Here is a 25,600-nt window from a genome sequence, read left to right on the forward strand (position 1 = left end):
CCAGTCCGAAATAACAATCCTCTGCCACCATCCTCTATCTTCTACCATCAAGCCACTTTTGTAACCAAGTGGCCCTCTCTCCCTGCAACCCATGTAATCTAACCTTGATAACCAGTCTACAGAACGAACTAAACTATGTAGTTAGAAGACAAATTAAACTTTTTTAAACCTACTGTAGCAGTATAACCCCATTATACTGCACAACATTCCTTGATAAATTGCAAAAAAAATCATTTTTTTGTATAGTACCCAAAACACTCCCAAATATTCAAAACATCATTTGTATCTAACATCTCAGTATGTTTAAGTCACAGAGTTCAACTTCTAGACTTGAAATTCAGACAGCTTCTTTTCCTGGAGGTTTACACACTTGCTTACATGTACTCAGCTTTAAATAACCTTTTCAGGATTTAATCCAACATGTCTGATCCGAGACTCACGCTAACTCTTCACTCGGGTAAACCTTGCTTACTATATATATTTCCCATCCCAGCAGCACTTTCCTACGCAGCCACCCTATTTCCAAGGACATCGCAGGACTGAGTTAAAAATCACACAACATGAGGTTATAGTCCAACAGGTACAAGCTTTCGGAGTGTTCCTCCTTAATCAGGAAGCTAGTGGGGCAGGATCATAGGACAAAATTCATAGTAAAAGATCAAAGTGGTCATAGTACTGATGCAATGAACTGAACAAACCTAGATTGTTGTTAAGTCTTTCATCACTTAGAATGAGAATGTAGGTTTCAATAGATTAGTATGTAAATCCCAGAACTTCATTCAAGTCACAGTCCCAAGATAACGTATGGTTTTACTTAAAAAAGTGACATCTTAGCTCAGACAATACATTCAAGATGTGAGGTTAGTGTCTGTCTGTATCCCAATCTTGAGTCAGACTGATTCTATTTCCAAAGTAGGAATTTATTAAACGCCACATGGACTGACTGCTGACAGATTGTGTGCTTTTTGAATAAAACAGAATATATCTACAAATGCACATTCACCCCACAGACTCTTGCGTGCACGTGCATGTATGAGGAAGAGAGAGTGTGTGAGAGTGCATGCTTGATAGAGTGTGCACCTGAACGTGATGGAGTATGTGCCTGTGAGATGGTGTGCACGAGTGAGAGTCTGAGAGAGAGCGTGTATGTATGAGAGAGGATCTGAGAGTGTGTGATCGTGTGTAAACTTGTGTCAGTGTGTATAATGCAGTGGGGTCACCTGTAATGTGACATGAACCCAGGATCCCAGTTGAGGCCATCCTCATGGGTACTGAACTTGGCTATCAGCCTCTGCTCAGCAAGCCTGCGTTGTTGCACATCCTGAAGTTTGCCTTGGAGGATGGTCACCCAAGATCCAAAGCTAAATATCCTTGACCGCTGAAGTGTTCCCCTACTCGGAGGGAACATCCCAGTCTGATGATTGTTATGCGGTGTTCATTCAAACGTTGTTGTAGCATCTGCTTGGTCTCGCCAAAATACCATGCCTTGGAGTATCCTTGCCTGCAGAGTATGAGATAGACAAGGATAGCCGAGTCACATGAGTATCTGCCATGCACATGGTGGGGTGTGTCCCCACGTGTAATAGCAGTATCCACGTTGACACTCTGACACGTCTTGCAGTGGTTGCAATGACAGGGTTGTACAGTGTTGTGGTCTATGTTGTCCTGAAGGCTGGGCAATTTGCTGCAAACAATGGTCTGTTTAAGGTTTGGTAGGCGTTTAAAGGTAAAAAGTGAAGGCATAGGGAAGATCTTGGCAAGGTGCTCATCCTCACTGATAATTCGTTGCATGCTGCGAAGAACACTGCATAGTTTCCCTGTTCCAGGGAAGTACTGGACGATGTCGGTTGCATCCAGTGTGTGTCTCCTGAGGAGGTCTCTATGGCTTCTCACAATGGCATGTTGGAAGTGACGATTGATAAGTTGAGCACCGAATCCTTCAGCACTTCAGGTGCCCATCGTACTGCCCCTCATCTGAACAGATCCTGTGTATGCGTAGGGCTTGTCCATAGGGGACGGCTGTTTTAATGTGTTTAGAGTGGGAGCTAGAGAAGTGCAGCGTCATGAGATTATCCATGGGGTGTGCAGAGTGAGGTACTGAGGTGCCTGTCCTTGATGGAGATGAGTGTGCCCAAGAATGAGACCAGTTTTAAAGAGTAGTCCATGGTGACTCCTCAGGAGACAGACACAGGATACACCCTTCGTCATCCAGTACTTCCTGGGAGTGGAAAAACTACGCCATGTTCTTTGCAGCCCGCAACACATTATCAGTGAGGATGAGCACCTGACTAAGATCTCCCCTACACCTTCAATTCTTGTCTTTAAACAACTGCCAAACCTTAAACACACCATTGTTTGCAACAAACTGCCCAGACTTCAGGACAACATCAACTACAACACCATACAACCCAGTCATAGCAACTACTGCAAGATGTGTCAGAGTGTTGACATGGATTACTACCATTACACATGGGGACACTCACCACTTATGTGCGTGTCAGGTACTCATGTGACTCAGCCAACGTTGCCTATGACATACGCTGCAGGCAAGGATGCAGTGAAGCATGATATATTGGCAAGACAAAGCAGATGCCACTACAATGGATGAATGGACACTGCACAACATTCGCCAGACAGGGGATGTTCGTTCCGAGTTGGGGGACGCTTCAGCAGTCAAGAGCATTCCGCCTCGGATCTTCAGGTGACTTCCCTTCAAGGCAGACTTCAGGATACGCAACAACACAGTCACCGAGCAGAGGCTGATAGCAATGTTCGATACCCATGAGGATGGCGTCAACCAGGATCTTGGGTTCGTATCACACTACAGGTGACCCCACTACACTGTCACACATACAAGCACACATACACATGTACACAATCTCACACACATACGCACACCCTCTCACAGGCATATACTCCATCACACTATCAAACATGCACACACTCTCTTCCTCACATACACACGCATGCACACAAGTCTTTGGGGTGAACTTGTGTGTGCGCATACATTTTATTTTTTTCAAAACACACACAATTTGTAGGTAATCAGTCCATGTGACATTTTATAAATTCCTACTTTGGAAGTACACCCAGTCTGACTCAAGGTTGGGATTCAGACAGACACTAACCTCACACCTTTAATGCATTGCCTGAGCTGAGATGTCACTTTTATTTTAAGAAAAACTTGTTATCTTAGGACTGTGACTTGAAGTAAGTTCTGGAATTAACATATTACTTAATCAAAACCTGCATCCCCATTATAAGAGATTAACAGTAATCTAGGTTTATTCAAGACATTGCATCAGTTGCATAACACTTTGATCTTTTTGTATAAATTCTGTGTCCTGTGATCCTGCCCCACTGGCTACCTAACAGAGCAGCAGCACTCGGAAATCTTGTAGCTCTAAATAAACCTGTTTGACTATAACCATATGTTGTGAGATTTTTAACTTTGTCTATCCCAGTCCAACACCAGCACCTCCACATCACGATTCACAGGACTGGTCCACACAAAATCAAAAAAACTTTAGTTCTTTTCTCAGCTGATGGTGTTTCCCTTAAAACAAGCAAGTTCCAAAGCTCCCTCAGAAACCGTGAGGTCCCAATATATACCATGCTAGGTTGCAAACAATGTAACCTTTTAAGAATGCCACGAGTAATGCACAAAACTGATTAATTCTAAAGGTCTCAAACTGTTCGCAAAAGAAACACTGTCGATACAAAGACTTACAAATTAATTACTAAATTCAAATACTCAAGGAATGTTGGCATTGCTGGCTCATTCCTAGAGGTGGTGGTGGTGAGCCATCTTCTTGAATAACTGCAGTCCATGTCCTGCAGATAGACTCTCAATGCCATTAGGGAGCTCTGGGATTTTGACCCCATGACACTGAAGGAACAATGATTTGTTTCCAAGTGAGGTGATGAGTGGTTTAGAAGGGACCTCGCATGTGGTGGTGTTTCCACGTATTTGTTGCCCTTGTCCTTCTAGATGGAGATATCAATGAGTTTCAAAGAAGCTGCCCGACAAGCCTTAGTGAATTTTTGCACTGCATCTGGAGGATGATACACACTGTTACCATTAACTATTGATGGTAGACGGAGTGAATATTTGTGGTGACAATCAAGCAAGCTTCTTCGTTCAGTATGGTGTCAAACTTGAATGATGTTTGATATGCACTCATCCAGACTAGTATGGATTATTCCATCACACTTCTGATTTGTGGAGGACCAGCAACCAGGCCTTGGGGAGTCAGAAGGCTTCATACATACTGCAGGGTTCTGAGCCTCTGAGCTACTATTCTATCTGCTGTATTTATACGGTACATTCAATCCAGTTTCTGGTCAAATGAAAGAATACCAATGAATGTCAAGTTTAGATTGTTGCATACTAGAGATGGTCATTGCCACTTTTTAGCCCCAGTCTGGATATTGTCCAGGTTTTGTTGCATTTGGAAATGGTCTGTTTCAGTATTGGAGGAGTTGTAAAGGGTCAACATTGTGCATTCAGCAAGCATTCCCACTTCTGTTCTTAATAATGGAAGCAAGGTCATTAATGAAGCAGCTGAAGATGCTTGGGTCTAGGACACTGCCCTGAGGAACTCCTGCAGAGTAACCCTGGAAATGAGGTGACTGATCTTCAACAACCAAAGCCATCTTCCTTTCTACCAATCAGAAGAGAGTTTTGTTGACTCTCAGTGACTCCAGTTTTGCTAAGACTCCTAGATGCCTCACTCAGTCAAATTAAGGACAGTTATTCTCACTTCATGCTTGGAATTCATCGGTTTTGTCCATGTTTGAACCAAGGCTGTAACGAGGTCAAGAGCTGAGTGGCCCTGGCAAAAACCAAACTGGGTATTACTGAGCAGGTGCTGCTCGATACCACTGCACATAAACACTTTCCATCACTTTACTGATGATAGGAGTAGACTGATGAGATAGTAATTTGTTGGGTTGGATTTGTTCTGTTTTCTTGTGTATAGGATGCAAGTGTTCAGGGCCGATATCTTTTGCATCTAGCACATCTAGCTATATTTTGATAGCAATGGCTGAAGACAGGCATCTATGACATTGGGAATTTCTGGAGGAGGCAGAGTTGGATCACTCAGTCCTTCTCCTCCGTGAGTTAATTCGTTGCCCTCCATCATTCATGACAGGATGTGGCAGGACTACGTAGCTTAGATCAGATCTGTTGATTGTGCATTCACTTAGCTCTGTCTATCATTTCCTGCTCATGCTGTTTGACACATTAAGTAGCCTGTTTTGTAGCTTCGCCAGGTTAACATTCTTAGGTTTTCCTAGTCCTGCTCTTGACATGGCCTCCTGCACGCTCTACTAATCCAGGGTTGATCCTCTGTCTTGATGCTACTGGTAGCGTGGGAATATGTGCCAGGCCACGAGGTTGCAGGTTGTATTGGAGTATGGTTCTACTACTCCTTATGGGCCATGGTACCTCATGGATGCCCAATCCTGAGTTAATAAATCTGTTCAATGTCTCCCATTTTACATGCAATGGTGCCACACAACACAAGGTATTTGCAGTGTGAAGGGGGGGGATTTTGTCTCTATAAGGACTGTGTGGTAGTCACTCTTACTAAAATTATCATGGACAGATCCATCTGAGAGAGTCATATTGGTGAGGATTATATCAAGAACATTGTTTCTTCTTATTGGTTGCCTCATCACCTGCTGCAGGCCCAATACTGCAACACTATATGTTAGGAATCCACCAGCTCGACAGTAGTACTGCTGCCAAGTCACTCTTGGTGCTGGACATGGAAATATCCCATCCAGCATACATTCTCCACCCATACCATCCTCAGTGCTTCCTCCAAATGGTGTTCAACATGGAGAAGTACTGATTTATTAACCGAGATGGTGATACTTTGTAATTTGCAGGTGGTTTTCATGCTGATATTTAACAGGCTGTCATGAGACTTTGTGGGATCTAGAGTCCATATCGAAGACTCCCAGGGCAACTCCTTTATGACTGTATCCTCCTCAGTGACCACCTCTGCTAGGTCTGTCCTGCCAATGAGAAAGGACATATGCTGCGACAGCAATGGAAGAATTTGGGATGTTATCTGCAAGGTATGATTCCATGAGTGTAAATATGTCAGGCCATTGCTCAATTTTCACACTGTTCCCAGTGTCTAGGTCAATACCATATATGTATCCAGTTTCATTCCTTTCCTCAGACTTTCTGGCAATTGTTACAGTGGATTGCAAGGCCATTTCAGAAGGCAGTTCAGAGTCAACCACATTGCTGACAGCCTGGAGTCACGTGTAGATTAGGCCAAGTAAGGACAGCAGTTTCCTTCCATGAAGGACATTAGTGAATCACATGGACTTTTCAACAATGGTGACATGGTCATTAGACTTTCAATTAGACTTTTCATTGAATTCAAATTCCACAACTTGCTGTGATATAATTCATACCTGGTTCCCCAGAAAATTAGCTGGACCTCTAAATTGATAGTCCACCTATAATATCACTAGGCCAATGCCTAGCAATTCAAAAACCAGAAACCCAAACTCACAACATAAAACACTTAAAAAATGTTAAAATAATACACAGGACAGTTTTTATCGCATTCTGGTATAGGGTAATTAGGAAGGACAAGAAAAATAGGAAAAGGTGGAGGAATGGCTCGGCTAATGAATTATCATATTAATGCAATAGAGAAGGATGTCCTTAGTTCAGGAAACCAGGATATAAAAGTAGAGATGAGCTGACCAGACAGCAAGACATACTAGGCCTATGTAACGAGATATGTTTAATTAGCGACTTCGGTATAGGCAACCCTCCGACAGTGCAATCATAATTTAACATTCACTGGAGGATGATCATCTGTGGTCAACAGAAGAATTAAAGATAGTGAACTTAATGAGAAAGAATATAATTATATTCTAGGTCAGAAGATTGTACAGAATATTAAGAAATGAGAATGACTAAAAGCATTACTAAGAAGGGAAAGTGAATGCTCTATTGCCAAACTTCTGATGACACATAAATAGGTTGTGAGCAAAGTGTTGAAGATGCAGAGGGATATAGACAGTTTAAGTTAGTGAACAAAAACTTAGATGAAATAAGAGAACATGCACTTGAGTAGGAAGAGTAAAGTAGCTAAATCTTATTTAAATGGTGAAAGATTGCAGAAAGCTACAAAACAGAGGGATTTGGGAGTCTTCATTTAAGATTCAGAAGAAAGCTAGGATCCAAGTTCAGTGGGCGACAGAAAAGACAAATGGAATGTTGGACCTTTATTTCCAAGGAAATGAATATAAAAGTAGGGGAAGCATGAACTGTTCTGGGTCCTTTAGGAAGGTATACCATCAGTCGAGATGGTCCAGAGAAGGTTCGCTAGGCTGTTCAGTATTATGGATCTGTGGTCATTCAAGTACAGAAGAATGACAGGAGACATTATCAAAGCATACAGGATTCTTAGGAGACTTGATAAGGGTAGATGCAGAAAGATCGTCTCCCTTTGAGAGAATGTTTCAGGATCAGAGGTTACAATCGCAGAGTAGGAGGTCACTCTATTTGAGAGAGGGGTGAAGAGGAATTTCTTTCTGGATAGCAAATCTGTAGAACTCTTTCCCAATGAGGATGGTTTAGGATGGGTCGTTAAGTACATTCAAGGCTGAGATAGACAAATTTTTTTTTTACTGGTAAGGGAACCAAGGATTACTGGGAAAAGGCAGGAAAGTGAAGTTGAGGATTGTCAAATTAACCATGATATCAGTGAATGATGGAGCAGAGTCAATAGGCTGAATGGCTGACTTCTGCTCCGGCATCTTATGGTCTTCAGGGGCAAAGAATATGAGAGAGAGAAATCTAGAAACATACAAAGATAATAAGAATTTGTATAGTTTTTTAAAAAATCCAAATTAACAAGGTGAAACGTAGTCCTATAGAAAGTGAGCCTCAGGGATTAATGATGGAAAATAAGGATATGGTGGATGATTTGTACAGTATTTTACATTGGATTTTACCATAGAGGCAAAGCCAGATATAATGGAAAACAGAAGGGAGAGAGAAACTCGAGAAAATTACAAACACCAGGTACTTAGCAACTTGTCAGCATGTATATACAACAAGTTCCCAGAAGCTGATAGAATCTTAAAATAAGTGGCCAGTGAATTAACAAAGATGATAGCAGAGTAAGGAAGCAAGGCTGGGACTAGTCTTTCACCTTTTATTCTTCTTTTTACTTTTGCTTATTTTTTGTTTTTTTTTTCTTTAAAATTTGGACAGTGGTGGGTAAAGGAGGCATCCGACAGCAGTGGTGCAATGTCAGGAAGAGCTGGACATGGCTCCACCCCAGCCTGGGATCTCCTGTCGAGCGAGGAACAGATTCTGGGCTGACTCCCTTGGCCTGGACTCGAGGCTGGGCCAACACTTCAGGTCTGCAACTATGCCTGGGGTCTTGAAGGAGCGAAAGCATTGGTGAAAGGGATAGCTGGACGGTAGATCGGCAGCAGCGTCTGGAAGAGTATCAGAGGGGGAACAGACGGCTTCTCCCAGTCCAGCAATGAGGTGGCTTCCAGTGGCGCACATGGCAATCTCGGCCTGGCATGGCAGTCTTTTTCAGTGGTGGTTTCCAGCCAAGTAATCTAGTGGCAGAGAATGGCGGTCTCACCCTGGCTCAGTCTTCAGGGTATTGCAATATTCCTTCAATCGGCTTTCCCTGAGCCCAGAAACCATTAACTAAATTGTAATGAACTCTGTCTTAATTTTATTTTTTATTACTATGTATGACTTCGATCATTAAAATAGGTACCATGGTGAGGTGACTTATGAAACTTTTCTGTATTTTTCATGTAAAAATACACATGACAACAAATTTTTATTCTATTCTGGACAGTTGATGCACTTGTTCCAATTTCGTGAATTTATCTTGATTCATGGAAGATTCCATTGGATTAGGGAATAGGAAATATAATTTGTTAAATCAAGAAGAAAGGGTGACAGAAAACTTATGCCAGTTAGTTCAATATCTGGCATAAAGAAAACATTATCAGCTAATGAAGGCACCAAGCAGAGCACTTGGAAATTCAAGGTAATCAGGCAGTTGCAACATGATTTTGTGAAGAGGTCCTGTTGAACCAAATTATTAGACTTCTTTGAAGAATAACATGTTTTGTGAATATAGGAGAAATGATGGACATACTGTACTTGGATTTCCAGAACATATTTGATAAGGTGTCACGTCAAAAGCAATTGTGGAAAATAAAAGGTATATGACATGAATAAAAGATTGGCTTTCTAACAGGAAATAGAGCAGGCATAAAAATGGATGCTTTTCAGATTGACAAGACATGAGTGATGTGCCGCAGGGATCAGCGCTGGCGCCTCAACCTTTTACAATTTATGCAAATGACTTAGATGAAGGGACCAAAGGTATGACAACAAAAATAGGCTGGAAAGCAAGATGCAAAGAGGACAAAGATCTGGGAAGTAGATTATCATGTGGAAAAGTGTACTAATGTCCATTTTGGCAGGAAGAATACAAAACACATTGCCTAAATGGTGAGAAATTACAGAATTCTGAGATGCAGAGGTGTCCTAGGGCACAAATAACTCAAGGTTAGTATGCAGATTATAGTGAGTAATTTGTTAAGCTAATATAATGTTATTGTTTATTGCAAAGGAGAATGTATACAAAATTAGGGGTTAGTTTTAATTATATAGAACATGGTGAAACTACATCTGGAGTAATGTATATAGTATTCTTGTTCTTATTTAAGGGAGGATGTAAATATGCTCGCTAAATGGGTGGGTTGTCTTATGAGGGAAGTTGAACAGGTTAGCCTTGTAAATGCTGGAGTTTAGAAGAGTAAAGGTTTACTTTACAGAAACAAAAATTCTTGGTAGGGTGGATGTAGAATGGATTTTGGTCTTGCATATAAAGTCATTGTTTAAAATTAAGGGGCTATCCATTTCAGAGGAGACTTTCAGATTTGTTGAAACTATCTTCTTTAAAAGGGTTCCAAATAATTCTTTGAAATATTTTTAAAGTAGAGTGGATAGGTTCTTGGTAAGCAAGGGAGTGAAGGGTTATCAGAGTTGGGGGGGAATGTGGAGTCGAGATTACAATCAGATCAGCCATGACCATATTAAATGGTAGAGCAGACTTGAACAGCCAAACAGTCCACTCCTGCTTTTAACCCATGTTCCTATGTAGTACCTCTGGTTCAAAGATTGCTCCACTGTACACTGGATTTGCTGTTGTTCGTCGTTTCCTTTCTTGCCTCTTGCTTTGGATCTCTGTTTAAAATCAAAAATGTTATACAGATCAAGCTTCAAGATTACTTGCATATCAATGCATTTACTGTATTTTTTGTTTCTACTGCCTGACCTCCTCAAATTTCACACAGTGACGAAACGCATGGGGGGGGTGTGGTGGGGTGGAATGAGCGCCCACGTGACGGGGGGGGGGGGGGGGGGGGGGGGGGGGAAGACATTATTATCCAGAGCCTCACTTCTCATACTGGCCATGCAGAACCTCTTCTTCCAGTTCTACCTTCATCATTAGAGCACAACAATTGGATCATTGCTGTCCCACAAGTTCTTCTCCAGCCCAGACCTGAAATCCTGAGAGCTGGCAACACAACCCCCAGACTCTCACTCTTTATTAGAGAACAGTGTAAATCTACACTGTCTCTTACAACCACTACAGTTGGCTTTTTAGCTCCCTGTACCACAATGCCATAGTCTTTAGCTCATTTATCTCTCAGCCCTCACTCTCATCCAGACTGAGAAAATCTCAAACCTATTGGACAATTGCACATGCTGACACTCCTGCAATACTGTCCTCTGAAACCTCTATCTGGAATCACACCCCATCCTGTCTGATGTCTGACCATGTCAGAAAACTTAAGAGGTGTGACTGCCTCTAGGTACAGTGAATCTGGGTAATAACAGGGCTTCAAGGCTCAGGGAGGAACATGCAGGTGGTGACGTTCCCATATATCTGCTGCACTTGGTAGAGGTTATGGCTAGTAAGGTGCTTTTAAGAGCCTTGCAGAGTTACTGCAGTGCATCCTTTAGATGGCACATATGGCTGCCATTTTTTAAATACTCCTGGGATGTGGGTTCTACCATTCAGTATGGGATTTGGGTCAGCGTTTATTGCCCGCTTCTAGATGCCCTTGAGAAGCTGATGGTGAACTGTCTTCTTGAACTTCTGCAGTCCTTTGCTTTAAGTAGACCGATGTGCCCTAAGGCAGTCAGCTCCACAATGTTGACCTAGTGACAGTGAAGTAACAGCATTTATTTCCAACTCAAACGGTGAGTGATTTGGAAGGGAACCTATAGATGGTGACTCTCCCATGTATCTGCTGCTCGTCCTTCAAGACAGAAATGATTGAGTTTGGAAGGTTTCTAAGGAGCATTGATGAATTTCTGCCATTTTGTAGATAGTAGCAGCCATGTGCACTGAATGTCGGTGGTGGGAGTGGATGTTTGTGGATGCAGTGCCAATCAAGTGGACTGCTTTGTCCTGGACGGCATCAAGCTTAAGTGGCGCTGGATCTGAACTCATCTAGGCAAGTGGGGAGCATTCCATCACACTCCTGACTTGAGCCTCATAGATGGTGGTCAGGCTTTGGGGAGACAGATGGTGAGTTCTTCGTTATGGCATTGCTAGCCTCTGCTCTGTTCTGGTAGGCACTACTTATACTGAGTTCAATTCAGCTTCTGATCAACTGTAATCCTCAGTACGTTCATACAAGTAATTCAGTGATTGTAAAGCTGCTAAATGTCAAGGGTCAGTAGTTAGATTGCTTAGTATTGGAGATAGTCCTTGCTTCCTATTTGCTTGGTCACTTATGCTGGAGTATAATTCTGCTGCTGAAGAGCACTTCATGGATCCCAATCTTGAGTGGCTAGATACATTTGAAGTCTGTCCCATTTAACAACTGCATGGTGGCACAGAGGTTAGCACTGCTGCCTCACCTTGCCAGGAACTCAGGTTCAATTCCAGCTTTGGGTGACTGTGTAGAGTTTGCACATGTCTGTGAGCATTTCCCCTCACAGTCTGGCTTCCTCCCACAGTCCAAAGATGTATAGGTGAGGAGGATTGGCCATGCTAAAAATTGTCCGTAGTGTTCAGGGATGCGTTGGCTTGGTGGATTAGCCATAGTAAATATGGAATTATGGGATATGGTAGAGGTCAGGTTGGGATACTCTTCGGAGGGTCGCTGTGGATTCTACGAAACATGGTGATAGTGCCACACAACACAATATAAAGTGGTGTCAGTGTGAAGGCAGAACTTTGTCCCTACAAGGTGTGTGCGGTGGTCACTCTTACCAATAGTGTCGCAGACAGATGTATTTGCAGCAGGCAGATTGGTGATGAAGAAGTCAGGTACATTTTTCCCTTCTTGCTGGTTCTCTCACTACTGTCCTTTAGAAATCAGCCAGCTCAATTAATAGTGCTGCTGCCAAGCCATTCTTGATGTTGAATATTTAAATTTCCCCATCCAGAGTACATTCCGTGCCCTTGGCACCCTCAAAGCTTCCTTCAAGGATTGTCCAACTCAGGGCAGCAGGGAGTTATTAGCTGAGGGAAGATGATACATGGCAATCAGCAGAAGGTGTCCTTGCCCATGTTTGACATTATGCCATGAGATGCAATCGAGTTTAGATTCAATGTTGAATACTCCCAAGGCAACTCCCACCTGATAGCAGTCCATGGTACCATCATTTCTGCTAGGCCTGTCCTGGTTAGACATATCCAGTGATGCTGATGGTTATGTTGGGAACATTGTAAGGTATGATTCCATGAGTATAACTAAATTAAGGCTATTATTGGACTAATCTATCAGACAGTTTTCCAATTTTGGCATTAGTCTCCAGATGTTGGTAAGGAGAACTCTGCAAGGTCAGCAGGGTTGTGTGACAAGTTGGAGAGAGTGGCAGAGTTAATATTTTCCTGCTTTTGTAAGACATAGACCTCAGAGTTTTAACTGCAGTGAGAAAGCTTGGCTAACAGCACAACTAGTTCATGAATACATCTTTGGTAACAGTGCTCAAATGTTATTAGGACCCAGAGTCTTTGCAGTATCCTGTGCCTTCAGCTGTCTGTTGATCTATTCCAAATAAAATTTGCTGAAGACTGGCAACTGCGATACTGGGAACCTCAGGGGAGGATAAAATGGATCATCCACTTGACTCTTCTGATTGAAATTGTTTAAGATACTTCACTTTCTCTTTACCACTGATGTGCTGGGCATCTTAAAAGTGGTGATATTTGTGCAACCTCCTCCTCCAGTGAGCTGTCTAGTTGTTCCTTACCATTCATGACTGCATGTGCCAGGATTGTAGGGCTTAAATCTGTTCTGTCAATTGTGGAATAACTCAGCTGTTTATTACATGCCATTCACACTGGCCTGTAAGCAATCCTGCGACGTGGCAGTATAGCAAATAAAGGATGTCTACGATAAGGTGGTGAACTTCCAGAATGACAACACCAGATTAGCCCAAATTGTAGATGCTGATCATGCAGCCAGGTCAACAGAGTGTACAGGCCACACTTGCCCAAAATCAGAGGCAAGCCTAGAATGATGGCTACAAATAGTCTTACCCACATCATACTTAAAAATACAGTAAGACACATTTTTAACAGATGAAACTGGACAGTTTTATCATGTTTTACCAGATTGCTCTTTGATGTTTCAAGATGAAATGTATAATGGTGAAAAGGGAAACAAGGAACATATCACTGCTACTATGATTTGTGCCAACATGGATGCCACTTAAAAAAAGAAATTGTTGCTCCTTGTGCAGAAAAGTCCAAGAAGCCATATAGCTTTGTGAATATCAAAATACTAACCATACAGTACAAGTTTAATAAAATTGTCTGAATGACCTGCACAATTTTTAAGATATGGATCAAGAAATTGGAAAAACTATTAATAAAGGAAAATGGTCATCTTTATTAACCCTGAAGAGTCTAATGAATGATCACCCACCCGCTTCCCTGGCTGAAGCTGCAAGCTCCAAGAAATATTCTGGTATTTTGCAGTACTGGTCATTCTGCTACAACACATTTTGTCAACACAAATTCGCTTTAACATGATTGACAAATAGTGATGCTGTTTCTAAAGCATGACCTTTTGAAATGTGCGTTGATTAAAGCACAATTGCATTGCCAACACTAAGTGCTATTTGGATTGTATGATTCTTGTAAAGCGTGGGGTCGCACAGGAACATGACTAGCACACTATAGAAGTAATGACTGTACAGCACAAAAACACAGAAAACCAGTCTGACTGTATTGATGACATGAGGACTCATCCAAAGACACCCACTAAGATTAATTAGATTACTGAGAAATCATTAATTAAGGATTATAAAGAAACAGTACTGATCCCCATAGCTAACTCTCAGCATTTGCAATGCTTTTTAATGCTCAAGGTCAGATCATTCGAAGGTGTGAACGTGTTGAACTAGAAAATGATTTTTCTCATACTTACTGTATCACCGTTTTCATTTCTTTAAAATGTACCTTGCAGTTGTTTGCAAATCAGGCTATTCAGGGACTTTCTTAGCTATCTCAGGGCTCTGCTTATCACAAAATTGTGGGCAGGGCTCTTATGATTCAACTTACTGAGATTTTACTAAATCTAAATGTCAGTTGGACATGTTCAATTTACTCTTGGGAGTGACATGGAAATGATACATGCAAACAAAATTGCAAAACGCTCAGAGACAAAAAGGGACAAAAACTAATTTCTTACCTTCAAGGTGATCATGTGTAACCAACCCCAGAGAAACCATGAAAGCAACTTTCTGTACAAAAAAAAAATGATAGTACCTAATTAAAGCAGTGTTAATAATATATACTGTTCAATAAGAGTTTCTGTCTTAATTTTCATTAGTTTCTGTTGAAGGGTACACAATTTCTAACAAATTAATATAATCCAGTTGGATGGGTCTGCTTGAGCCTGGTTCCATTCTTATCAATCTGATCATAGTCAGAGTACCATCTGAAATGCCTTCTCTTCACACTCCCATGCCTTTAACCCCAATGTCTCTCAAGAATCTACCCATAGCGCTCTCAGTTTCTCATCTACATGCTGCTTCTTAATATCGTCTAAACAGATACTACTACTTTTCAAAGGTAGCACTCTGCCCTAGCTCCCCACTACCTATCTCAACTCTTCCAATAATAAGACTACTCATCCGACAGAGTTCAAGATGAACAAAAATTTTCTCCAATTAAATACTGGGAAGAATAACCCTGTTGTTTTCAATCCATATCCAAACTTCTGTCCTGAGCTAACAACTCTATCCCTCTCCATGGTTACAATATAAGATTAAACCAGTCTATTTGTAACCTCAATGTCACATTTGATCCAAAGATGACCTTCCAAACTTACAGTCACACCACTACCTGACAGGGGACTACCATTTCACTAACAACCGTTGACTTAATCGGTAAACAAATTGGCTACTGAAACTCTTGTTCATTCCTTTGTTACCTTTGATCAAGATTATTTCAATGCATTCCTGGCTGGACACCCATATTCTACCTTTAGTAAACTTTAACTCATCTAAAGGTCCATATCTAACTAACTAGTCCAGTTCTCCTATGTTTGACTACCAATTACAGGTCCAAGTGATATAACACCTGGACTTCAAAATTCTCATCCAATTTTCAAGTCTTCATGTATTTCTTTCCCTATTGATCATCTACACATGCCCCATAATCTCCAGGGATTTCTTTGCTCCATTAATTTCAGCCTCCTAAGCACTCGCAAGTATAACTTGTTCATCAGTGGCAGCTGCATCATTTATTGCCTTAGTTTCAAGATCTGGAATTTCCTCCCGACAATTCTGTCTTTCTGAAGTGCTTTCCACCTTTAAAGCACTCCTCAAAACTTCTATTTGGTCAATCTCCTTAATATGGTTGCAGCAATATGGCTTCATATTGTTTCATAAGAGTGCTACATATGGATAAATTGTGTTGTTGACCATGTAATTTAACAGATTTAGCCTGAAGATCTTAATTTTAAAAATAAACAAACTCACTCAGGGTTAAGACCATGTCGAGCAAGAATGTTGTGAAACACATTTAAATCAAAATTCATACTCAAAATGAAGTGTGTACAGTGATCTAGGTGTACTTTAATACAAATGTCATCAGTTACCAAATAATTACTGATGGATAATCAGTACCTTGCATGCTAAAGCTGTCCCACGAGAAGGTGGCCAAAATATTGAAACAACTGAGAATGTTTCCAACAGATACATCAAAAACATCAATGATAAATTTATTTCTAGAAGCACTTTCCATACCACAGGACCAAACTTCTCCAGTGCTCCAATTCCTACTTTATCTCCCGAATCCAATTCCTGAAAGTCTATTGCTTTCTCACAATAAAATGTCAGTATTTCATGGATAACCACCAGTTCTTCACTGGCTTCCCAATGTTGTGACTCTTAACTCTCAACATATCAAATGCAATTTATTGATCGCGCCACAAAAATACATACATATTCTGACCCTATATCATCATTCAGTGCCCAAGTAGTATCATAGAATCAAATGGCATAGACAAGACTGGATGGCCCACTTACCTGTGCAGGTTGTTTGAAGGAACTATTCTGATTCCCCTTGTTGATTCCCCCATAGCCCTACACACAGTTTTCCTTTCCAACAATACAATATATTCAGTTCCTGTTATTGCTAAATCTGCTTCCACTATTCTTTCAGATATTCTTAACAGTCCCAGTTGCTCTACATTATAACCTGACATGTTTTACATATTAACATTAACCAATAATAATTTATTTAACAGATATTGAAATATAATTTAATACTTCATTTTTGTTTTCCTTTGAATTTTAACAAATTGGTCAGTAAATAGAAATTGCTTCAACAACATTACCTCTGCGTTCTCCTCTTTCTTGGGTTTAGGTGGAACTGGAGAAGTGGGACTGCTGTCATTCGGTCTTTCTTCCCATTCCACCTGAAGTTTGATGGTCTAATAACAGAAAAATTATCAGTAAGTTATTAAATATTTCAACAATATAGATTCCATAATTATAAACACATCCATACTTCAAATGTATGAAGCTTTGATTCAGATCATTTAAAATGGATCTTAATTAACATATAGCAAATAAGGACCAAATCCTATATGAGTTACCATGTTGAAGAATATAACCAACAATTTTCAAAAGTATTATTGTCTGCTAAAATATTAAAACTGATATGAAGTGGTACCACAATTAATGATTGGCTGTTAAATATATGTTGGTACCTTTCAGTATAAGAACTAGGCTGCATTTTGCAGAGGAGGGGATAACAATTGCAAAACTGACAACTTCAGAATGTCAGACATATGCAGATTAGTGCACAAATCCTTAAGATGCTGTCTGTCCTTGGTGATTGTGACACAGGCTGCTTGCTGTGACCTCCCCCCACAGAGCCAGAAATCACAAATTAGGGACAATTTCAAGTTTCATACTCTCTCCCTACACTTTCAAATTCTTTAAATGTTATACTTTGTTGAATCAGGTACACCTGTTTTTAAACAGCAAGGTGATTAATAAAATGTGATGAATAAACTGATCGTAACTTTGAGTTACATATTTTGAGTATGCTTCGAAGCATTCTATCAAACTATTTTAGCTTCAATTTTATCTGTTAATGTGTTTAATTTGCTGTATGGAAAAACACTTTTAGAAGTATTTTTATTTTAGTATCCTTTGAAATCTTTTAATATGATTAATTGCTTGAACAAACCAAAAACATCAGTTACCGTACACAATGTTCAGTAAAGAACACTTGCAGTGAAACTGAATGATATTAGAGGTGAAATTCATGCAAGGGAGATCACTAATTTTCAGCAAGACTTGCTCTTTTGCAGGTGTTTTGCCACTAAAGGCAAAATCTGGGCCAGATTGAGGGTCAATATTCTTAGCTGAACATTAAGAATAATTGTGACTATTTTACTATATTTGGTGTCATGGTTGAGGAATTCATTTTTCAGAACTTGTAAATTGTCAAACAGTATGGTTAACTATAAAAATTTGTGAAATTAACAAAGACAGCAGCAGGGTAGCTTACAAAATAATTGCATGCAAATATGAGCTGGATAAATGGACACTCTGGCCAAACTAAATTACATAAATAGATTATTTAATTTAGGAGTCAGGTCAGAAACTCCACTATACCAAAGCTATGAAACAATTTGATGATGATCCTCACTTTTGGAGGAAGATAACAATTGATTGAGTACCTTATTAGGTCTCTGAAATATAGCTCAGTGAACATTATAGAACAGATCACTCCAATATGGTAGGAATATTGTGAACTAGGGTATTCAGTAATAGTGTCACTTAAAGGGGAGTTTAAAGATAATTCTAGGTAGTTGAAAGCATTTTCGAAAATTTATGTTTGAATAAGTATGAGTGCCCTAATGCTTGCTTATGTATCCGTCACATTATCAGTCAACAAAACTCGTCAACTGCCAGAATGAGTATGATGAGCAATGCATAAAGTAGTGTCAATTGACAGCATATTACATCCTTTTTGAGGATGAAGTGTGATCTGAAACTAACTATATGGGTACATCAACATCAGAGTTAGGCAATGCTGGAAGACTAATAATTTTTGATTTCTACATTCTACTGGATTTGCCAAAATAAGATTTTCGAAAATATCTTTTTTGAAATTCATTTGTGGATAAAAGTATTGCTAGCATTTATCACCTTTTGGTGCCACCTTCTTGACTTATTGCTGTCACATGATGAAGGCAAATCCAATAGTGCTGTTCAGGAGGGAGTTCCAGGATTTAGACTGAATGATGCTGAAGGAATGACAATACATTTCCAGACCAGCATGTTGAGAGACTTGGAGGGATAACTGCAGGTTCCTTTGTGTCTGCCTCCCTTCGCGGTCCTTCTGGGAAGTTGTTTGGTTGGGGTGTAGACCAGTAAGACTGACATTGGTACTGGGGAAGTTGGTGAAATCACAGCTGGAATATTGTATGCAATTCTGGTCTGATCTGAGGAAGGATGTTCTACTGTTGGGTCTACTGTTGTCTGTTGTTTACATAAACAATTCGTATGAGAATACAGCAGACATGGTTAGTACGATGATACCAAAACTGGTGGTATAAAACAGCAAAGGTTATCTCAGAGTACAATGGAATCTTGATCAGCTGGGCCAATGGGTTGAGGAAAAGCAGATGGAGTTTAATTTAGATAAATGCGAGGTGTTGCATTTTGATACAGCGAGCAAGAGCAGGACTTGCACAGTTAATGGTAGGGCACTGGGGAGTGTTCTCAAACAGAGACATGTAGGGGTTCAGGCTCACAATTCCTTAAAAGTGGATTCACAGATAGTCGGGGTGGTAAAGGCAGCTTGCTTCATTGGCCAGAGCACAGAAGTTGGGGCATCTTGTTGTGGCTGTAGATAATATTGGTGAGGCCACTTTGGGAGTACTGTGTACAGCTCTGGTTGCTCTGCTATAGGAAGGGTAACATTAAATTCAGGAGGGGGCAGAAAAGATTTACAAGAATATTACCAGGACTGGAGGGCTTGAGTTAGGAGGAGAGGCTGGATAGGCTGTGACTTTTTAAAGTGGAGCCTAGAAGGCCGAGGGGTAACCTTATAGAAGTTTATATAATCATGAGGGGCATAGATAAGGTGAATAGCAAAGGGCATCTCCCTAGGGTGGGGAAGTTCAAAGCTTGATGGTATAATTTTAAGGAGAAAGGAGAAAGATTTAAAAGGAACCAGAGGGGCAACTTTTTCACAGAGAGGTTGGTTTCTATGTGGAATGAACTGCTAGAGGTAGATGATGATGCAGGTATAGTTACAAGACTTTAAATACATTTGAACAGGTAGGCGAATAGGAAAGGTTTAGAGGGATGTGGGCCAAATACAGGCAAGTGGAACTAGTTTAATTTGGGAAACCTGGTTGGCATGGATGAGTTGGTGCTGTATGATTCTAAGGTAGTTACAGGGGCAGAGTGGGATTATGGTACTGAGATCAATGATCAGCCATGATCATAGTGAACAGTGAAGAATAAGGGGGGCAAATTGTCTACTCCTGCTCCTATCTTTGATGTTTCTATATTTATGAAAAAACCATGACGATTTCCCACAGTGCACTTCTACATTATATGGAGGTGCCAGTGTTGGATTGGGATGGATAAAGTTTAAAAAAACATCACACAACACCAGGTTACAGTGCTCCGAAAGCTTGTACTTTCAAATAAACCAGTTGGAGTATAATCTGATGTTGCGTAATTTTTAACTTTGCCCACTTCTATATTGTACACCTTGCAATGTCAAAGGGAATGAAAGTTTAATGTTCTGGATGGAGGTAGCAATAAAATGCTGGCTGCTTTGCACTGGCTGGTGTTGAGTTTCTTGAGTATTGTTGGAACTGCACTCATTCAGAGAGCAGGCTCCTGACTTGTGTCTTTTAGACAGTGCAAAGTATTTTTGCCAGTTACACTGTGTAAATTTTTCAAGGGCACACAACTGATTGTCAACTTCATAACAATGACAGTCACTCTCATCTCACTGCTGGAACTTTACACCTTCTTTTCCTATGTTTGGATCAAGGATTAGGGTGTAGGAATGCTCGTTGAGCTATAGGTTTGATATCCAGACGTTTCATTACCTGGCTAGGTAACAAGTGAAGCGAAGCTTTTGTCTCCTGCTTTCTATTTATATCTTTCTCCTGGATGGGGTTCCTGGGGTTTGTGGCGATGTCATTTCCTGTTCATTTTCTGAGGGGTTGATAGATGGCATCTAGATCTATGTGTTTGTTTATGGCGTTGTGGTTGGAGTGCCAGGCCTCTAGGAATTCTCTGGCATGTCTTTGCTTAGCCTGTCCCAGGATAGATGTGCTGTCCCAGTCAAAATGGTGGTCTTTTTCATCCTTTGTGTAGGGCTACAAGGGAGAGAGGGTCATGTCTTTTTGTGACTAGCTGGTGTTCGTGTATCCTGGTGCCTAACTTTCTTCTTGTTTGTGCTACGTAGTGTCTGCGGCAGACCTTGCATGGAATTTTGTCGATGACTTTGGTTTTGTCCATGGGTTGTCCTGGGTCTTTTCAGTTTGTTAGTTTTTGTTTGAGAGTGTTGGTGGGTTTGTGTGCTACTAGGATTCCGAGGGGTCTTAGTAGTCTGGCTGTCATTTCTCAAACTTCTTTGATGTATGGTAAGGTGGTTAGGGTTTCTGGCCGAGTTTGGTCTGCTTGTCGTGGTTTGTTCTTGAGGAATCTGTGGACTGTATTTTTTTTGAGTATCCGTTCTTCTTGAATACATTGTGTAGGTGGTTCTCCTCTGTTTTCCGAAGTTAGTCTGTGCTGCAGTGCGTGGTGGCTCATTGGAATAGTGCTCTGATGCAGCTTCGTTTGTGTGTTGGGATGGTTGCTGGTGTAGTTAAGTATTTGGTCAGTGTTTGTCAGTTTTCGGTATATGCAGGTTTGTAGTTCTCAGTTGTCCCTTCTTTCCACTGTGACGTCCAGGAATGCGAGTTTGTTGTCGGTTTCTTCCTCCTTGGTGAACTTTATGCCTGTGAGGGTGTTGTTGATGATGTTAAATGTCTGTTCTATCTTGTTTTGTTTTGTGATCTCAAAGGTGTCATCTACGTAGCGGACCCAGATTTTTGGTTTGATGGTTGGTAGGGCTGTTTGTTCTAGTCTTTACATTACTGCTTCTATGAATCCTGATAGCGGAGACCCCATGGGTGTGCCATTGGTTTGTAGACTGTGTTGTTGAAAGTGAAGTGGGTGGTGAGGCACAGGTCCACTAGCTTCATGATGCTTTCGTTGGTAATGTGATTGATGGTGGTTGGTGTGTGTGTGATGGTCTCTTCTAAAATGTGGTAAGTGTTTCCTTTGCCAGGTCGATGTTGATGGAGGTGAACAGTGCTGTTACGTCGAACGAGATCATTGCTTTGTCTTCCTCTATTTTAGTGTTTTTGATGATTTTTAGGAATTCCTGGGTGGAGTGGATGGAGTGCCATGACTCTTCTACTAGGTATTTCAGTGTTGCATGTAGTTCTTTGGCCAGTCTGCAAGTTGATGTTCTGGGTAGTAAGACTATGGGTCTGAGGAGGGGCTCCTGGTTTATGGATTTTTGGTAGTCCGTAGAATCGTGGGGGTGTTGGTCCCATCGGGTTTCATTTTCTGAAATTCCGTCTTGTTTAATTGTCCAGAATTGTGTAATTTTCTTAGGCGATATGTAATGTTGTTTCCTAGTTGTGGGGTTGGGTCTAGCGCCACCTGTTGGTAGGTGGATCAAGGATACAGAGTCTGGCATTAAATGACACTCATAGAACATAAAATAGGCAATCAGGAGACTTTTGGTGAACAAGTGCAATTTGACATTAATGATATCTTCTATCACTTTGCTCGTGATTTGAAAGTAGACTGATGGTTTTGATTTGTCCTGGGAAGAGGACATTCCTGGGCAACCCTACACTTTCTCAACTAGATGCCAGTAATGTAGCTGCATGAGGAACAGCTTGGCCAGGGACATGGTTAGTTTGAAGAACGCTTATATATGGCTGTAGTTCGAATATTGTAGGACTTCACTACATCAAATGCGCTCAGACTTTTTTGATATCACATAGATGAATCAAATTGGCTGAAGACTGGCTTTGATGAGGAAGTGCTGAGGAGAAAACCAAGATGGACCATTTACTTGACATTTCTGTCTTAAAATGGTTGCCAAGGCTTCAATTTGGTCTTTTATACTCTTGTGTTTTGCACCATCACCACAGAGGATGGGATTATTTATTAAACTTACTGCTCCAATTAAAGTATTTACATACCTACCACCATTCATTACTATATGTGGTTGCATTGCAGTTTTTTGATCTGTTAGAGTTCTGCTTTGCTCTGTCCACAATACTGATTCCATTATTTAGCAGCATGTGATCCTGATTCTAGTTTCACCAGGTTGCAGATTTCAGGGTGCTACTCCTGGTTTGCTCTTCCACACTTATTGAACGAGGATCAGTCAGTCCTCTTGTTTAGTGGTGATGATGACTGAACAAGGGCTACGCCAGGGCACGAGGTTACATAGACTGTAGTCAATGCTGGCTTTTTGATTCCTGATCCCATTACAACCTTGATCCAAATGTGGGAAAAGGAGTTGAATACCAAAGACCATTTGAGTGTGACTGATCATGGGTACATTTGACTTATCCAAGTTGATTTATCCAAAGAGTTGTTTATTTCAGTGCTTCATGGGATTCTCAGTTCAGTTTTGAGATACCAAGTCTGTTCTAAATCTAATGTGATGACAGTTTCACATTACAGAGTGGACAATATCCTCAAGGTGAAGATGGAGCATTGCCTTGCCAAGGACAACAGGACAGCTACAGTAACAGGCATCTGCTTGTGTGACAGATAAATTAGTGAGAAAAAAGTCTTTCCTGCATGGTGGTTACTACAGAAACCACTCCTGGCCTAGTGTAACACCTATGTCCACGGGATTTAACAACTTTAGTGAACAATTAAGTCAGCCGGCTGGTGGTCCATATCCAGAAACTTTTATAACCTTGCTGTCCTCAGTGCCTCTTCAAAGTTCAACATGGAAAGAGTACTGATTGACTAGCTAAGGAGGGTGCAAGATTCTATTCCGCAGGAGGTTTTATTGTTCACTTTTCACCTGATGCCATGAGACTTTCATAACTTCTACAGTCAATATTCAGGCCTCCCTGGGTTACTTCTTCTTGAATCTACAACATTGTGATACCATAGTACATATGATTATTCATTTAGCAGGAATACTGGTGTAGGAGTCTTGGACAATTACCGAAAGATATGATTCTGAAGTGTCAGGTTGTTGCTCGACTGGTCTATAGGATAATGGCTCTTCCAAATTGGGCGCAAATCTCCACATCAGTGAAGTGTTGGCAGGATATACTGGGCTGGGTGTGCTTCTGGCATATCTGCTCACAAACTTGATTGAGGTTTTATGAAGGGGTGACCAAGAAAGGAGGTGAGGGCAGTGCGGTCGATGTTGTCTGCATGGACTTTAGCAAGGAGTTTCACAAGGTACCGCATGGTAGGTTGTTAAGGAAGGTTAAACCGTTCAGGATCCAGGGAGAGCTAGCCAATTGGATACAAAACTGGTTTGACATTAGAAGACAGTGGTTGATGGCAGAGCTGGTTTTTCAGACTGGAGGCCTGTGACCAGCGGTGTCCCACAGGCATCAATGTTGAGTCCACTGTTATTCATCATTTTTAAGTGATTTAGATGAGAATTTAGGAGGTAAGGTTAGTAAGTTTGTCGATGAAACCAAGACTGGTGATATAGTGGACAATGAAGAAGGTTATGTGGGAATCTTGATCACCTGGGCCAGTGGGCTGAGTAATGGCTGATGGAGTTTAATTTAGATAGATGTAAGATATTGCATTTAGATAAAGTAAACCAGGGCAGGACTTACACAGTCAATAGCAGGGCCTTGAGAGCGTTATACAAAAAATACAGATCTAGGGGAACAGGCTCATAGTTCCTTGAAAATGGTGTCACAGTTAGACAGGGTAGTGGAGGCGGCTTTCAACAGGCCAATTTTTATTGGTCAAAACATCAAGTACAGAAGTTGGGATGTCTTGTTGCAGCTGTACAAGACTTTAAAGAGGCCACATTTGAAATTGTGTGGACAGTTTTGCTCACCCTACTTTAAAAAGGGCATTATTAAACTAGAGAGAGTGCAGAAATGATTTATTATGATCCGAGCTGGTCTAGAAGGTTTGAGTTATAAGGAGATGTTGGATAGACTGGGACTGTTTTCACTGGAGTCTAAGAGATTCAGGAGTGACCTTATAGAGGTGTACAAAATAATGGCAGGCATGGATAAAGTAGATAGCTGACAGCTTTTCCCCATGGTAGGGGAGTCTAAAACTAGAGGGCATAGGCTTGAGGGGAGAGATACAAAAGGGTCCAGAGGGGTAAATTTTTTTTTCCACAGATGGTGGTGATTGCATGAAACAGGCTGTCAGAGGTAGTGGTGGAAGCAAGTCCAATTTCATCATTTAAGAAACATTTAGATAGGTCATGGATGGGTTAGATATGGAAGGATACGGACCAAATGCAGGCAAATGGGACTAGTTTAAATTATGATAACTGGGCAGCGTGCGCCAGTTGAGCCTTTGGGCTCAGTTTCCATGCAGAAGACCTCTACGACTCTATATGCTGCCTAGATCATTTGGCAGTGTGCCGAGTTTGATTCTTGCACTTCATGTGGCATTTTCACGTGACTGAATAGCTTGCTCAGTTACTTCAGAAGACACCAAAGAGTCATTGCTATGCATCTGGTGGCACACACAGGCAGAGAAGAATACCAGACTTTCCTCCTTATACAATATTAATGAACCAGATGAGTTTTATGACAATCCAATAGTTTCATGAGAACAGCTTTTTAATTCCAGATTAATTACTGCGGTGATAGATTATTAGAGTAGGTCTTTGCATTATAGCCCAACCAATTAACCAATATAATCATATTTATACACGAGATATATATGGCAGAACAGCATGAAATTTTAAGTTTGAGTGGTTCAATATCACAACTATTTAGAACCAACACCGTTTTTTTTTATTTCTCCCAA

At 40.9% G+C, this 25,600-nt stretch overlaps 1 protein-coding gene across 6 annotated transcripts in view; it reads right to left on the bottom strand.

The window, feature by feature from the left end:
• phf21aa (PHD finger protein 21Aa) overlaps positions 1 to 25,600 on the bottom strand; it is a 336,953-nt gene that overhangs the window by 46,325 nt on the left and 265,028 nt on the right. For all 6 annotated transcript variants that reach the window (XM_072591807.1, XM_072591806.1, XM_072591809.1 and 3 more), the window contains 3 exons: positions 16,900 to 16,995; positions 14,746 to 14,797; positions 10,191 to 10,270 (listed from right to left, as the gene is read on the bottom strand). In XM_072591807.1, the coding sequence (XP_072447908.1) occupies positions 10,191 to 10,270; positions 14,746 to 14,797; positions 16,900 to 16,995 (228 nt within the window). The remainder of the gene's footprint in view (positions 1 to 10,190; positions 10,271 to 14,745; positions 14,798 to 16,899; positions 16,996 to 25,600) is intronic.

The sequence above is a fragment of the Chiloscyllium punctatum genome, chromosome 22, assembly GCF_047496795.1.
Source record: "Chiloscyllium punctatum isolate Juve2018m chromosome 22, sChiPun1.3, whole genome shotgun sequence".
Taxonomy (NCBI): domain Eukaryota; kingdom Metazoa; phylum Chordata; class Chondrichthyes; order Orectolobiformes; family Hemiscylliidae; genus Chiloscyllium; species Chiloscyllium punctatum.